Source organism: Lolium rigidum, chromosome 1 (genome assembly GCF_022539505.1).
Source record: "Lolium rigidum isolate FL_2022 chromosome 1, APGP_CSIRO_Lrig_0.1, whole genome shotgun sequence".
NCBI classification, from domain to species: Eukaryota; Viridiplantae; Streptophyta; class Magnoliopsida; order Poales; family Poaceae; genus Lolium; species Lolium rigidum.
The window spans coordinates 58952789-58969924 of record NC_061508.1 but is presented as its reverse complement, the minus strand read 5'-3'; the positions used below and the strand labels follow the sequence as shown (position 1 = coordinate 58969924).

The 17136-nt window shown below is 46.1% G+C and overlaps 2 protein-coding genes across 2 annotated transcripts; one reads left to right on the top strand and one right to left on the bottom strand.

Annotated features, from left to right (window-relative positions):
* Nucleotides 1–308: 308 nt before the first annotated feature.
* LOC124673767 (pentatricopeptide repeat-containing protein At3g62890-like) lies at nt 309–2482 on the top strand. The gene has a single exon (XM_047209810.1). The coding sequence runs from the start codon at nt 309–311 to the stop codon at nt 2106–2108; it is 1800 nt and encodes a 599-aa protein (XP_047065766.1). The 3' UTR covers nt 2109–2482.
* Nucleotides 2483–5128: 2646 nt separating this feature from the next.
* Nucleotides 5129–7788, bottom strand: LOC124673756 (protein BOBBER 1-like). The gene is made up of 6 exons (XM_047209800.1): nt 7170–7788; nt 6021–6193; nt 5887–5935; nt 5628–5794; nt 5455–5538; nt 5129–5367 (listed from the first exon to the last, which is right to left on the bottom strand). The coding sequence occupies exons 1-6, from the start codon at nt 7618–7620 to the stop codon at nt 5329–5331; spliced, it is 963 nt and encodes a 320-aa protein (XP_047065756.1). The 5' UTR covers nt 7621–7788; the 3' UTR covers nt 5129–5328.
* Nucleotides 7789–17136: the final 9348 nt, after the last annotated feature.

Below are 17136 nucleotides of genomic sequence, written 5' to 3'. Positions count from 1 at the left end.
TAGGTGGGTGGTTGTACCTCAACTCACGAGAATTTAAACCTTAGATTTGACATCTATGTGAGCTATACGAGTGTCTACGTTGTAATGTGTTTCTCAAAAAGAAACTATCATCCAACACTCTATTTGTGAGATAGTTATCTTCAACATATTCTCCCCTTAGCAAAAAAGAATGGAAATACAAGCCTGCATATGTTGGGGGAAATATAGCAGAGGCAGTTGGCAGCCACGGTGTGTCTTATCCCACCAGAGGCGGGAGTTGCTCTCCCAGCTAGCCCGGCGTCGGTCGCCCCTTCATCCCAGCTCCGGCAATGTCCGCCGCCAGCGTGAGCCCCATCCCCATCACCACCATCTCCGAGCTGAAGCAGCACCACTCGCAGCTCGTCCGCCTCGGCCTCGCCTCCCACCCCGCCCACGCGCGCCGCCTCCTCGCCTTCCTCGCGCGCGACCCCGACCGCCTCCCCTACGCCGCGCGCCTCCTCGCGCACCACCCGGACCCGCACCCGGCGCTCTTCAACCCGCTCTTCGCCTCCCTCCCGCCGCGCCACGCGGCGGCCCTCCTCGCCCTCATGCTCTCCCTGCCCCTGCACCCCGACCACTTCACCCTGCCGCAGCTCCTCCCCGCCGCGCCGCTCCCGCTCGCCGCCCAGCTCCACGCGCTGCTCCTCAAGCTCAACTTCCACTCCCACGCGCACTCCTTCAACGCGCTCCTCGCCGCCTACCTCGCCAACGGCCGCGCGGATCTCGCATCCCGCCTCTTCGGCGACAGCTCCCTCTCGCCATCCCTCGACGTCGTGTCATGGACTACCATGGTGGGCGGTCTATGCAGGCTGGGCCTCGTGGACGACGCGCGGGAGCTGTTCGACGCAATGCCTGAGAGGAATCTAGTTTCCTGGAACTCGATGATCACGGGTTACATCAAGGCCGGGCGGTTCTTGGAAGCCCTGGAGGTGTTTGACCATATGCGTGCCCTCGGGTTAGAGGGGAATGGGTTTGTCGCCACGAGCGCGGTGGTGGCGTGCACTGGGGCTGGTGCGCTGGCCCGCGGGAGGGAGGTGCACCGGTGGGTGGAGCAGAGCGGAATACAGATGGACGAGAAGCTAGCCACAGCGGTGGTCGACATGTACTGCAAGTGCGGGTCTGTTGAGGAGGCGTGGCGTCTGTTCCAAGCGCTGCCGACGAAGGGGCTCACGTCGTGGAACTGTATGATCGGTGGATTAGCGGTGCACGGGAGGTGCAAGGACGCCATTGAGCTGTTCCACCAGATGGAGAGGGAGAACGTGGCGCCGGACGATGTCACGCTGGTGAATCTGCTCACCGCCTGCGCGCACACCGGGATGGTCAGCGAGGGTCGCCACTATTACAACTACATTGTGCAGAGATACGGCATCGTGCCCAAGATGGAGCATTATGGCTGTATGGTCAACCTGTTCGGGAGGGCCGGGCTGCTGGACGAAGCCAAGAAGGTGATCGACGACATGCCAATGGAGCCAGACATTGGTGTCCTTGGAGCACTTTTCGGAGCATGCAAGATTCACAGGGACGTTGATTTAGGTGAGGCAATCGGATGGCGTGTGATTGATCTTGAGCCCAAGAACAGTGGACGGTACGTGCTGCTGGCCAACCTCCTGGCCAGTGCTGGCCGGTGGGCTGATGTGGCAAAGGTCCGTCAGTTGATGGACAAGAGAAATGTGAGCAAGGAGGCAGGGCGGTCCACAATCGAAATCGAGGGCAAAGTCTGCGAGTTCCAGTGCGGGAGCCTGTGCCATCCCCAGGAGAAGGACATATTCGCCATGGCCAAGGACATGATAAGGAAGATCAGGCTAGAGGGCTACGTGGCGGACACAAGCGACGTCCTGCACGACATCACAGATGAAGTGAAAGAAACATCGCTCCTCTACCACAGTGAGAAGCTGGCCATAGCCTTTGGGCTGCTGTGCACGAGGCCTGGGGACACGATGCGCATCACAAAGAACCTGCGAGTTTGTCGAGACTGCCATGAGGCGACAAAGTTCATATCTCGCGCATTTGAGCGTGAGATCATAGTGAGGGACAGGAACCGGTTCCATCATTTTAGGGATGGTATGTGTTCGTGTAAAGATTATTGGTAAGTAGACTAGATGCTGAAACTATCGGGCTGGAAGTAGATACATATGCTCCTCCCTCAAAGTCATTTGCACTGAGACCATCTCAAAGAAAACTGAACAAAACACCTTGAACTTCTAATGACATGTCTGACGGGGTTGGCGCCTGCGACTAAAAGGATGCATGAGAGAAATATTCCCATGAGAGACAATTGGTGCAAAAGTAGTCTGGACTTGCACTCAGACAAAAGGAGCCAAAGAAAGAGCCCTGAATGGGCCAATTGACAGGTATGCATCCTCACCGAATCAACATTTGTGTGCAAATACTCATTTCGGTTCTATCAGATTTGTCGTCGTGGGAAGCTCTCACAACTTTGAGTACCAATATCATTAGATTATTACGTACTGGCGACGCCAAAGAGGACGATAAGTGCAAGCTACTCGAAAACATGGACAGAGGGTGCTGTATGCCGTGATGGGTATGGCATGTTCAGTGGTGCTTCTGCATGAACTATCAATGGTGTAGCGGATCCAACAATCCTGGAGGTGATGGTGTGCTCAGAAGCATTGGCGCTGGCAAGGGACCTCTGGTTCAGGAAGCTACCGATTGCTTCGGACTGTTTGGAGAGAGGTAACTAATGGTGCTAGACTGCTAGTAAGGGCCTGTTTGGTTACTAGCCACATTTTACCAAGCCTAACTTTGGCAAGTGTGGCAGCCACAAAAGTGTGGCTAGGATTTTGGAAACCACAAAGTGTGGTAAAAGTTGGCAAAAAATTGAGTCTATGAAAAGTGGACTATATGGATAGTGAAGTGTGGCAGTTCCAAAGTGTGGCAAGAACCAAACACATGCCAAATTGCAAACTTTGGCTTGGCAAAATGTGACGGAGAACCAAACAGGCTCTAAGTGCCAAGGAGCTACTTGGATGGAAGGGGCCAGATGCATTTGGAAAAGCTGGTCTCCTCTGAAATGTTTTTTTTTTTTGCCTTGCTAGCCTGGCCTGCAGCATCGACTATGGACATCACACAGGCGCGTCAGACATGGACTCCCAAGATACTACATCGGCGTGTTTTACCGCGATCCACATCCTCATGTGCTGTGTGCCTGTGTGTATATGCAAGACAAGTTCGGTTCAGCTGCTTCCAATTGCCGGCAGTCAACGTTTCAGTACATTATGGTGGATCTCAGCTAGGAGAGGATTCAGAAAGAGCAAAGGTGTTTTGACACCCTGACAATTCTAGTGTGCTGGAGACTCTGGAAATTCCAGAATCTGCCAGCCAATAATAAGTGCAAGGACTTTGGAAGGTGGCATGGGACTGAGATCAGGTGACATGCCTTAGGCATGTCACGCATGAACAGTGCGGTGACATGCACCGTAGGCCGTAGGATTGAAAATGAACACACAAGATCAAACACTGTAGCGCGCGACTGTAGATGGTCCTGTAGCGAATGTACTGTAGCAATGTCCTGTGCCAATATCCTGTAGCAAATGTACTGTAGATGGTTCCTGTAGCAGTAATATCCTACCATCTAATCTAGATCCAACGGTGAGAAAAGGGGTGCATGTCACCGCACTGTTCATGGGTGACATGCCTTATGCATGTCACCTGATCTCAGTCCCCTCCTAAGCATGCCACCGGACTGAGATCAGGTGACATGCATAAGGCATGTCACCTATGAACAAGTGCGGTGACATGCACCCCTTTTCTCACCGTTGGATCTAGATTAGATGGTAGGATATTACTGCTACAGGAACCATCTACAGTACATTTGCTACAGGATATTGGCACAGGACATTGCTACAGTACATTCGCTACAGGACCATCTACAGTCGCGCGCTACAGTGTTTGATCTTGTGTGTTCATTTTCAATCCTACGGCCTACGGTGCATGTCACCGCACTGTTCATGCGTGACATGCCTAAGGCATGTCACCTGATCTCAGTCCCTTAGGAGGGTCCAATGCTTTTGAGAGAGAGTAGTCCATTAGTAGCTTGTCTTGACCTGCCTGTCTGTCTAAAAAGAACGGTGAATTTGTATTTGTCTCATAAATAATTTACAACTAAGTTCTACATAGTATATATTTGTAAAAAAACATGTAGTTCGGTAAGAGACCACACCCATAGCACCTTCCATATGGTCAGTTCTTATTATATATATAATACCTCTAACTATAAAAGAATGTCGCAAGTTTATTTAAATTTAGATGTATCTAGACACTTTTTAGGTTATTATTATATACTACCTCTAACTATAAAAGAATGTCGCAAGTTTGTTTATCTAGAAACTCTTTATTGTATAAATAATTTGAACTTAGATAAATCTTCCACATCCTTTTATGATGGGAGTATTTTATGCGAATGATAAGTTATATATACCCAAAACAGATGCGCTGACCAGACCGCTACACTTTGTATCCCCCTCAGAACATATGGATCTACCGATTGATAAAGACTCAAAACATAGCGATGTCGCTCAGCTTTCGGCACTCAGAGGCAAGAACCACTTTTATTAAAGAAGCAATCGTGCACTGGGAGGCGAGAACCACCACTTTTAAGAAAGAAAACCTGCAATTCTCTTTCAGCATTTTCTTTCGCTCTCATTCTTTTAACATCTCTCTTTTGTCTTTCCAAATGTATCTATATCTACTGTTGTTCTATCTGTCCCCAATAATGCACTCTCTGACCGGATCCTATGGGGACCATCAAATCGAGGAAATTCTACCCGGAAAGAGATCACCCTCTCCCATTTGTTGTTCAAGCATAAAACAGCAGTTCCATTATCTGGACGCACTTGGCCAAACTCACTGAATGGGTGAGTCACTAATCCAATCTGTTTGACAAATCGAGTCTCATATTAGATTCGAGTGTCATATTAGATATCATATTCTATATATATGGGCGTGGGAGTTAACTTGCCATTCCGTTCCAGACGAAACGACACAAGGCTAAGCAACTTCCACAATCCCAATCCCAGGCAACGGAAGTACAAACCAAACCATCAAACAAGTCGCATACAAAGTGCACGGTGGAGTTGGAATACAAAGCTCATGAAACGAAACGCAGACTTCATATAATTGGCTCAAAGAAACATAGTTCAATTATATATTTCCATAACACCGCAAAAACTGTGTCCATCGCTATCATAAGCACAAACAGACACTAAACAGAAGACACCCAAACTGCAGTATACTAAGTAGAAGTGATTTCTCCATCCAACATCTTCCAGAACACCTTCAGTCCAACCAATCTCAAGCTATCTTGGCCCTCGAGAAGTCCATCTCCGGGTGCTGCAATGAAAGTAAGTTCAATCAGAGACCAGGGTAGATGGAAACTCAAGCTATGCCTATGGTAGAGGATGAACAGCTGCTACTTACCTGAGCCATGAATTTCTTGAGCATATCATCCTTCTGCATTTCGTCACTTGTTGGGAGACCCATCTGCTTCTGACGTTGGTCAAACTGCAAAGCAGAGAGAGGAAGTTGATTAGAGTCTGAAGAAATTGTACGGCTTGTGTAGTCTTACGAATCAGATTGCGCATATCGCTTACCATCATCTTCTCCACGGTTTGTCTAGTCTCAGGATCCAAGTCAGAAAGCTTGCTGCTCTCTGGTTCCACACGTTGGGTATCGACTTCAGGGTCACCCTTGATCACAGATTTCCACCACTCCATTTGATTATGCTTTGTCAGCAATATAGACAGATATTTTCCATCCTCTGAAGAAATTATCACAAGGAAATAATGTTTTTATTAGCAAGGGGCTTAAGGTGGGACACTTCACAGAATGCAATTGGTTTGTTATTTATACCTATGCTCCAGAAGCAATCGTCCACTTTAACTGGTTTGTGAAGGTCACCCTGGTAACAAAGCAGTACAACCCATCAGCAAAAAGGTTTCACACATAAGGATACGACAAATTGCTCTATAGTTGCTACTACTTACATCAATGATAGGAGGCTGGCCCTTCAACCCAACCTTCAGATGATCCTTCTTAATCTCACAGACAACAAACCTTGACTTTGTTCCTTCAGGAACAGGAACAGAGAGGTTAACCTCTGGCAACTGCTGAGTCCAGGAATACTTCTCCAGATCAAGCCCATTGCCAGCATTTGGTTCTGCAAGACCAATGAGAAGCATTAGTTAATAATATATCTCAAAGTAAATAATTAAAATAGAGTAATAGCTGGAGCCTGGAGCCATCAGTTAATTTTGAAGTACAAAACTGAAACAGAGTGAAAACTGGAGTCTGGAGCAGGGGTTTTCATGAGCACATGAAAAGGAGAAATTACAAATAATACCTACATTTAGCAAGTCAAGAGCAACATGGTATGGCATAGACCCAAGTATGAGCAACTGAAACAATTGTTGAAAACACTATGGTTTAAGTGTTTCCAGACTGCAATGGGCTATGGAATTCTGATGTAAATCATTACACAAACTGAGTCGGTTTTGGCCTTTAAGGGAAAAATTTGATGGATGAAACGGAACTTTATCCTAAGCACGATGAATGAGGGTAAATTTATCAAAGGAACTGAACAGGTGTAAGAAAATCCTACCCAGGATGTCATCATCAATAGATGCAACTGTGCAACAAAAACAGATGATTAGCTAGGGTAAAAGAACAATTTTATTTTGTAGCTACTATATCATTTGGCTCCAAAACCTACTAGCACCTCAAATTTGAATCAGGCATGTGAGCAATATTCCCAAACTACACAAATCAGGGTAGAACTTAAGTATTGCTGCTCCAGTTTATATCAGATTCTTAAGTGGAATTATAAATTGAAGCAGGCATAGAAGCACGACCTCACTCAGGTTTAGCATCAATCTGAAAATTATATGCCACCCAATTACTCAGGGAAAACTGAGGCTCTAATCAACCAAGCTACCACGCAACTAGTGAATAATCGAGGTTTTAAAGCATATATAGACGACCTACGATCTACGAATCCTAGACGAGGCATAAGATACCAAAACGCTCCGAGCTAACAAGATCAACATTACTAATCGTAACATTATCAAGCACCGGAATACCAAAGCCGAGAAGCAGTACTAGCAATAATCGAAGGACAACGACAAGAGGGTGCTTACTTTTCGCTTTGCTCTCCTCCTTCTCCACCTCCTTGCTGCCGTCCTTCTCCCCCGAGCCCCCTGCCCCCTTCTCCTCTGCCACCGCCGTCACCTTCTCGGCCGCCGCTGCCTTCACCGCCCTCTCCTTCTCGGCAGCCGCCTTCCTCTCCAACTCCTCCGCCTTCCTCTTGGCGTCCCTCGCCTTCCTCTCCTCCGCCTCCACCTGCGCCCTGCAAGCCGAGGCCATCGCGGTGACCTTGCTGACCGCGGAGGGGTCCCGGAAGAGGTCGGAGCGCTTGTGCGCGACGTCGATGGCCGCGTGGAGGAACGGGAGCGCGCCGCCCTTCCGCTCCAGCACCTTCTCGAGGACCTCTAGGTCCACGTCGACCGCCGCGGGGACGGGGGCCGCCGCCGCCGGCTGCTGAGGCGGCGAGGCCTCCTCCTCCTCCTGGATGTCCGAGATGATCGCCATAGCCGCCGCTCGCTAGGGTTTCGATTCGAGGTGTGTCGTGTCGAGATCTCAGATTGGGGCGGGTTTCTGATGCGTACGACTTGACGGCTCAACCAGGCTTTTGGGGTTCGTTTAAATTGAGACCTCTGCGGCCGCCCCCGGTTGGTCTCGAAGGTTCTTGGGGAATCCGGACCGGAGTGGACAACTTGGTGTCGCTTCAACTAGGCTGTCTACCCGAATTCGTGCTTGTATCTGTTGGGTTTCCAAAAATAAGCGAGTTTGGAACTGTCACGGCAATGTCCACGACGTGCACCAAGCTTTCTGTATTGAGAACATAAAATAAAAAAGAATAGGCTAGTTGCCAAAAAGAAAATAGATGTGAGGTTCATTAACATCTACCCCCTCCATGACAAAGAATTAACTTGTCAATGCCTACGGATTGTAAACTTAGAAGTCGTTTGGAAGCCAGGCTTTCATTTCATTTGTAGCATTTTGAAATGAATACATGTATTCATTTCATTTACATTGTAATTCCAGAAATGTACACTTGTTTGGTTGCCACAAGAATTGTAAATGAAAGTAGAATTCAATATTGAATTTGTTTGGTTGCCACAGGAATTGTGAATGACAGGTTTCAGCTCGGAATTGTGATTACACATGGCATCATTTTGCTGGATTTCCTAAATGAAATGATGGTCCAATTCTGTGGCAACCAAACAGCCCACCTATGGAATTTTAAAATGAATTCCAGGATTCTAGGCTCAAATGATGGATACCAAACGACCTCTTAGGGTTAAAATAGAGGGTAGACAAAAGAAGATGAGTAGAGATTGAATCGAGCATAGAAATAAGAGAGTTTTTCTTTGCTTAGCACTGTTCGGTTCGTCTTTCTTTACAAGTCAATCTATGCATAATTCTATTTCTTGCAGCGCTGAATCCGCTTTTGAAATACAGATCAGGGGTATTATCTCTATTAGGACGGTTATGAGGCTCTTCTCTTTTTTTTCTTTATTCAATATCTATTCTGAGTTTCTTATATTCTGCTAATTGTTAGAGATAAGAACCATGAAAAGCAAGATCTCGAATAAGAAAACAGAAACCGAGGGAACCACAAGAGTGAAGACTAATAGAGTCTCGTCTTTTGTCATTCTTGCTCCTTTTTCACAAGTAGAACTCAAAGGTTGTCAGACGAACAAAGGCGTCTAACTCGAAATATTACGGTTGCTACGGTTTCACAAAACAATCGATCCTCTCTTTGGCCTCGACTCCACCTTTATATAGGAGGCGTAGCCGAGGCTTTATGTGTTACACAAATTTACAAAAACCATGCTGGATTAGGCCTTTCCATATATTGCTTACAAGTTTTCCTATATTGACTCTATTTTCTTAGCTCGCACGTCCTCTTCTGCATGGGCCTTCAAACCTTCGAGTCTGTTGGGTCTTGACGTACTCAGATACATATAAACAGGGACCAGGTATACACACACAACATGTCCTTTGGGCATACCCATGGCAGTAGCCCCCGAGATTTTATTCGAGCCGCAGGATCAAGTAAAATCTTCATCTTTTTCAACTTTACGACATTTTCGAGTCCATGCAAATAATATTTTGTTTGACATCTATATTGAACAGGGATATTGATAAACGAGGTTGGTTCATCTGACAGATCAGGTACCACTTAATTGCTCTAGTGGCAAATCCGCATAAATCTACTTCAAATTCAAGTCCCCGAACTCAAACCTGGAATACTGACGTAATTCAGGACGTGCCACTTTAGGACTTATCGAAAACTGATTTCCAACTAACTTATCCGGTACCTAACGCGTCCGTTGAGATTTTTTCACATATGTTGATGTGGATAAAGTGAGAGAGCGCATTCAGGTGCGATGCCACGCCCTCAAGATGGATCCTGGGGTCTTACCTTCGTGACCCCTTTACAAATCACGACATCTAGAGGTTTTATGGTGGCGGACGCGCTCTGAGAATATATTGTCGAGTGACTTTGTTGGGCTAATGGAATATTTCATTTCTTCGAGTTGCCATACTTGGCTAGATAAAACCTTAAGGCTCCCAATGGGAGTACATGACGAGTTTAGAAAACTCGATGGTGTACACCAATGACCAAAATTTGTCGAATTGATACTATATTGTCTTTTTCTTTATTGTCAGATTTCATCGAGTGCGCGACCAGCGCTCCCGATGGGAGTAGCCCCCGAGGCTATAGCCGAGTGTTTGCATTTGGGTGTAGGCTCAACTTCTTGCTCTTGATTAACTCCATACTTTTCACTGTCATTTTTTCTGAAGTATGAACAATGCTTGCGATAAAAGTAGCCCCTGGGCATATGTTCGGGTGATTGCAACTGGACATACGCTTCAAATGTCTCAACATGTTAACTGACCAACTCGAATATTTTCTTATCCTTGACACTGCTGCTGACGAAAACTATGTGTTGTCAACTCAGTAAGCTGCAAATTAATGTTGGTGGACCAATGTTTTGTGGGTCCAAAACATTTGTCCGTCCCCTACGTTGCTCTTTGTGGGGTTCGCACGTTCTCCGAAATGTTCGGCACGCGCGTAGTAACTCTGGTATTTCCAAGACAAACTGTAAAATATTTTTATCTCTATGCCAGGTGTAGAACGTTGTCCCTCGCCCATGAGACGGTCCATTTACTTCGTCTTCTAGATTAAAAAGGGGGGCCCTGTAATTTACTCCTCCCCTTCTCACTCCGCCGCACAAACCCTCATTCTGCCATTGCCTGGGCTTGTCCACCGCATCCTTTGCTCTACACTTCTATCTCCCTGCTCGCATCCTATCCTCCACTGCTTCACCGCCATGCCTAGGACCAAGTGCATCAAAATCACCACCGCTGGTGCCGTCGATGCCCGCGCAGAGAAGAAGAGGGTCTCCGGATTTTAGAGATCCAAATTCGCCTCCACGGATCATCGCAAGCTGAAGAAGCTGGGTTGGTTGATGGATGATGAGAAGATGATGATTCATGGGGACGAAGCAACCCCCAATCCGCCCGAAGGATTTCGGGTAATATTCACTGACTTCCTTTTTCGCAGCCTTGCCGTCCCAGTTCATGAGTTCCTCCGGGGACTTCTCTTTGTTTACGGGATGCAGCTAGACCAACTGACTCCCAACTCCATCCTTCATATTTCCATCTTCATTACTCTTTGCGAGTGCTTCCTTAGCATCCACCCTCACTAGGGCCTATGGAAGTGCATCTTTTATCTTCGCCGCAACAACTCGAAGGATGCCATCTACGATGTAGGTGGTGTCTGTATCTGCGTGCGACCCGACGCCGACTATTTTGACTTGAAATTTGCCGACTTGGTCCAAGGCTGGCGCAAAAAATGGCTTTACGTCAAAGATGAATCAACTGATGGCCAACTATACGGCTTGGCTCCCTTTGACATGTCCCAAGAAATCTTAAGGCGCTAATCTTGGGATGCCGAAGCTACACCCAAAGAATTGGCGGCTACAGAGCACCTGATAAAACGGATCAAGGCGTTGCAAACTACCCGAGGAAACGAACTATCAGGTGTACAAATAATAGCCCATTTCCTCCGGATCCACGTGCAACCTATTCAAGCTCGCCCAAGTCCCCTTTGGCTTTACTTCGGTGCTGGTGATGCTGCAAGGATAGCCGAAGATCTTTCTGTGAATGATTTGGAGAAACTTGTCCGCCGCTTCACCTCGCTGAGTAAAAAATTTGAAGTTCCCGCATCCTGCCGTGTGGAGCCATATAGTGGCGCTCATATTCTTCCTGTTGTAAGCTCTTTGTTCTGAACATTTTACTTATCTTGGATGTACAATTTATCTTTCATGTCTTAACTCGTAGTTTTTGTGTATAGAACCATCAGATACTCTCCTCTCTTCCTCATGTTCCCTGAAAATGCAGAAGTATCTGAACGGGCCATCATTAATGATGATCTTCCGGAAGCTTCGATTCGTGAGAGTGAACCCGCAGAATCTAAAAAACCGCGGGTTTATCTACTCATGTCTCTAGATCCTCTCAATCTCATTATGTTCCTCTTTCGACAAGTCCTCCTTCTGCTACGTCTTTTGAGGGTAGGAAGAGAAAGAGACAGAGTGACGATGAAGATTAGGGTACCTCCAAGCGTATTGCTGACATTCCAGACGAAACTTCCCAAGTAGAAGGTCTTGGCTTTAATCCTTTTGATGCAGCCGTAGGCATGAGCTCGTGAGTTTCTTCTTCACTTCCTCATACTTTCATTTGCCTGAACCCATTTATACTCATCTTTTAACTTTGAATTCTTCTTACCCGAATGGTTCTAGAGGGAATGGCGCACCTTCAGCAAGTAATTTTCTTGTGTCAGCAAGAACAAGCACCTCCCATACATTGGTTATCTCCGAGGACCCGAAGGATCCTCTGCAGCCCCCGAGCCATCGAAAAAGCCTCAAACAAAAAAATAACATAACCGATGATGCTGGCAAGGGGGCTGTTGTTGCTCAAGATTTATCGACTCCCCTCTTAGAAGACGTAAGTTTGCTGTTCTACCATTTTGATTTCTTTTTCAGCAACAAACATCTTATCCCGTACTTTCCGCCTTATTGCAGCCTATAACGAAGGAAATGCTTGATATAGCAAATCGCTTTATCGGGTTTCGTGATGAGGCCGCCACCTTGAGAAGTAATAATAACATCCCCTTTTTTGATGTTTTTATGTTGATTGATTATGAAGTAACCTTGTTTTCCTATCAGGCTCGCTGCTCACCGCCCAAGAGCATATCCAGGAGCTCAAAAAAGACTTGAAGCCAGCGAGAACACTCGTAAGGATGCCGAGGCAAAGGCTGCCAGTGCCGATGAACTGCAAACTCGGCTTCCTGCCGCAGAGCAAGCCTTAGAAGAAAAAACTGCATACATCCCCCAGCGAGAGGCTGATATAATTGAACGTCTCGACAAACAGCCCACCATTTTCGAGTAATGTGGCCTTGTCCTTTTTCTCGCAACAATTTCCCGAAATACTTATACAAAAAGATTTCCTTCTTTTCCAGCAGAGCGTATTGGCGAGATGTATACCAAGAACCAAGAGGTTGAAGAGGATGATCTTCTAGACTCTCTCACGAGTTAGATGAACTGCATCCTCGCTCGTGATTGTCTGAAGGCTAGTCGAGTTGCTTTCGAGCGCTTATTCCCTCACTTCTTCCCGAAGGCTCCTCTACCAGAGAAGTTCGAGCCTCTCGCCAAATGTTTTGGTGGCAAGGTGATACGTCTCAAACGTATCTATAATTTCTTATGTTCCATGCTAGTTTTATGACAATACTCACATGTTTTATATACACTTTATATCATTTTGATGCATTTTCTGGCACTAACCTATTAACAAGATGTCGAAGCGCCAGTTCCTGTTTTCTGCTGTTTTTGGTTTCAGAAATCGTCCACAGGAAATATTCTCGGAATTGTACGAAAAAAAAGCCCACGGTCTTATTTTCCACGGAGCCTTCCAGAAGTCCGAAGAGGAGACGAAGAGGGGCGACGAGGCGGCCACACCCTAGGGGGCGCGGCCCCACCCCTGGCCGCGCCGCCCTATGGGGTGGGCCCCTCGAGCGTCCCTCGACTCTGCCCCTTCGCCTATTTAATCTCTCCGTCGCGAAAACCCTAGTACCGAGAGCCACGATACGAAAAAGTTACTCGTGACGCCGCCGCCGCCAATTCCATCTGGGGGATTCAGGAGATCACCTCCGGCACCCTGCCGGAGAGGGGAATCATCACCGGAGGGCTCTACATCACCATGCCCGCCTCCGGACTGATGCGTGAGTAGTTCATCCTTGGACTATGGGTCTATAGCAGTAGCTAGATGGTTGTCTTCTCCTCTTGTGCTATCATGTTTAGATCTTGTGAGCTGCCTATCATGATCAAGATCATCTATTTGTAATGCTACATGTTGTGTTTGTTGGGATCCGATGAATATGGAATACTATGCCAAGTTGATTATTGATCTATCATATATGTGTTGTTTATGATCTTGCATGCTCTCCGTTGCTAGTAGAGGCTCTGGCCAAGTTGATACTTGTGAATCCAAGATGGAGTATTTATGCTAGATAGTGGGTTCATGCCTCCATTGAATCTGGGACAGTGACAGAAAGTTCTAAGGTTGTGGATGTGCTGTTGCCACTAGGGATAAAACAACAATGCTTTGTCTAAGGATATTTGTATTGTTTACATTACGCACAGTACTTAATGCAATTGTCTGTTGTTTTCAACTTAATACGGGAAGGTGTGCGGATGCTAACCCGAAGGTGGACTTTTTAGGCATAGATGCATGCTGGATAGCGGTCTATGTTCTTTGTCGTAATGCCCTGAGTAAATCTCATATTAGTCATCATGATATGTATGTGCATTGTTATGCTCTCTCTATTTGTCAATTGCCCAACTGTAATTTGTTCACCCGACATGCTATTTATCTTATTGGAGAGACACCACTAGTGAACTGTGGACCCCGGTCCATTCTTTTACATCTGAAATACAATCTACTGTAATTATTGTTCTCTGCTATTCTTTGCAAACAAACATCATTCTCCACACCATACGTTTAATCCTTTGTTTACAGCAAGCCGGTGAGATTGACAACCTCACTGTTAAGTTGGGGCAAAGTATTTTGATTGTGTTGTGCAGGTTCCACGTTGGCGCCGTAATCCCTGGTGTTGCGCCGCACTACACTCCTTCACCAACAACCTTCACGTGGCCTTCATCTCCTACTGGTTCGATAACCTTGGTTTCTTACGAGGAAAACTTGCTGCTGTACGCATCACACCTTCCTCTTGGGGTTCCCAACGGACGTGTGCTTCACGCGTTATCAAGCTCTTTTTCTGGCGCCGTTGCTGGGGAGATCAAGACACGCTGCAAGGGGAGTCTCTACCATCCAATCTCTTTACTTTGTTTATTATCTTGCTTTACTTTATTTTATTTTCTGTCTTGTTTGCTTTCTTTATATCAAAAACACAAAAAAATTAGCTACTTGTTTTACTTTACTTAATTTAGTTTGCTTTACTTATTTTTATTACTGTTAAAATGAATACTCCTGAGAACACTAAGTTTTGTGATTTCACTAGCACCAATAATAATGATTTTATATGCACTCCTATTGCTCCACCTGCTGCTAAAGCAAAATTTTATGAAATTAAACCTGCTTTACTAAATCTTGTTATGAGAGAGCAATTTTCTGGTGTTAGTATTGATGATGTTGCTGCCCATCTTAATAATTTTGTTGAACTTTGTGAAATGCAAAAGTATAAGGATGTAGATGGGGATATTATAAAACTGAAATTGTTTCCTTTCTCCTTAAGAGGAAGAGCTAAAGATTATTGGTTGCTATCTTTGCCTAAGAATAGTATTGATTCATGGACTAAATGTAAAGATGCTTTCATTGGTAGATATTATCCTCCCGCTAAAATTATATCTTTGAGAAGTAGCATAATGAATTTTAAGCAATTGGATAATGAACATGTTGCCCAAGCATGGGAAAGAATGAAATCTTTGGTAAAGAATTGCCCTACCCATGGACTAACTACTTGGATGATCATCCAAACCTTCTATGCAGGATTAAATTTTTCTTCGAGGAACCTATTGGATTCAGCTGCTGAAGGTACTTTTATGTCCATCACTTTGGGTGCCGCAACAAAGCTTCTTGATGATGTGATGATCAACTACTCTGAATGGCACACTGATACGTCTCCGACGTATCGATAATTTCTTATGTTCTATGCCATATTATTGATGATACCTACATGTTTTATGCACACTTTATGCCATATTCGTGCATTTTCTGGAACTAACCTATTAACGAGATGCCGAAGTGCCGCTTGCTTTGTTTTCTCGCTGTTTTTGGTTTCGGAAATCCTAGTAACGAAATATTCTCGGAATTGGACGAAATCAAGACCCGGGGTCCTATTTTGCCACGAACCTTCCGGAAGACCGAAAGGGATACGAAGTGGGGCGACGAGGCGCCGCCACCATAGGGCCGCGCGGCCAAGGGGGCCCGCGCCGCCCTATGGTGTGGGCCCCTCGTCAGCCCTCCGACTCTGCCCTTCCGCCTACTTAAAGCCTCCGTCGCGAAACCCCTGATGCGAAAAAACCACGATACGGAAAACCTTCCAGAGACGCCGCCGCCGCCAATCCCATCTCGGGGGATTCTGGAGATCTCCTTCGGCACCCTGCCGGAGAGGGGATTCATCTCCCGGAGGACTCTACACCGCCATGGTCGCCTCCGGAGTGATGAGTGAGTAGTTCACCCCTGGACTATGGGTCCATAGCAGGAGCTAGATGGTTGTCTTCTCCTCATTGTGCTTCATTGTTGGATCTTGTGAGCTGCCTAACATGATCAAGATCATCTATCCGTAATACTCTATGTTGTGTTTGTCGGGATCCGATGGATAGAGAATACCATGTTATGTTAATTATCAAGTTATTACATATGTGTTGTTTATGATCTTGCATGCTCTCCGTTATTAGTAGAGGCTCTGGCAAAGTTTTTACTCTTAACTCCAAGAGGGAGTATTTATGCTCGATAGTGGGTTCATGCCTGCATTGACACCTGGGACGATGATGAGAAAGTTCTAAGGTTGTGTTGTGCTTGTTGCCACTAGGGATAAAACATTGGCGCTATGTCCGAGGATGTAGTTGTTGATTACATTACGCACCATACTTAATGCAATTGTCCGTTGCTTTGCAACTTAATACTTGGAAGGGGTTCGGACGATAACCCGAAGGTGGACTTTTTAGGCATAGATGCGGTTGGATGGCGGTCTATGTACTTTGTCGTAATGCCCAATTAAATCTCACTCGTACTTATCATGACATGTATGTGCATTGTTATGCCCTCTCTATTTGTCAATTGCCCGACTGTAATTTGTTCACCCAACATGCTTTTATCTTATGGGAGAGACACCTCTAGTGAACTGTGGACCCCGGTCCATTCTTTAATACTCGAAATACAAATCTGTTGCAATACTTGTTTTTACTGTTTTCTCTGCAAACAATCATCTTCCACACAATACGGTTAATCCTTTGTTACAGACAAGCCGGTGAGATTGACAACCTCACTTGTTTCGTTGGGGCAAAGTACTTTGGTTGTGTTGTGCAGGTTCCACGTTGGCGCCGGAATCCCCGGTGTTGCGCCGCACTACATCCCGCCGCCATCAACCTTCAACGTGCTTCTTGGCTCCTCCTGGTTCGATAAACCTTGGTTTCTTTCTGAGGGAAAACTTGCTGCTGTGCGCATCATACCTTCCTCTTGGGGTTCCCAACGAACGTGTGAGTTACACGCCATCAAGCATATTTTCTGGCGCCGTTGCCGGGGAGGAAAGGTAAAAGGTACTCACACTCCGGATCTCGGCTACTAAGCTATTTTCGCCGTTGTAAGTACTCGAAGCTATTTCCTTTAGATCCTGCAATTGCATCTTTTTGTTTCTTGTTTACACTAGTTTGGCATAATGAACAACAATGAGCTTCTTATTCTATTTCCTGATTTAAGACATGGATGGTTTGATGCGAAAATTAAAAAACCCAT

Excerpts from the sequence above, each read along its gene's own strand:
- LOC124673767 (XM_047209810.1), top strand. The coding sequence starts at position 309 with ATGTCCGCCGCCAGCGTGAGCCCCATCCCCATCACCACCATCTCCGAG.
- LOC124673756 (XM_047209800.1), bottom strand. The coding sequence starts at position 7,620 with ATGGCGATCATCTCGGACATCCAGGAGGAGGAGGAGGCCTCGCCGCCT. Across the intron at positions 5,936-6,020 it reads GCCAGCCTCCTATCATTGAT|GGTGACCTTCACAAACCAGT; the intron begins GTAAGTAGTAGC and ends CTTTGTTACCAG. Across the intron at positions 5,539-5,627 it reads AAACCGTGGAGAAGATGATG|TTTGACCAACGTCAGAAGCA; the intron begins GTAAGCGATATG and ends TCTGCTTTGCAG.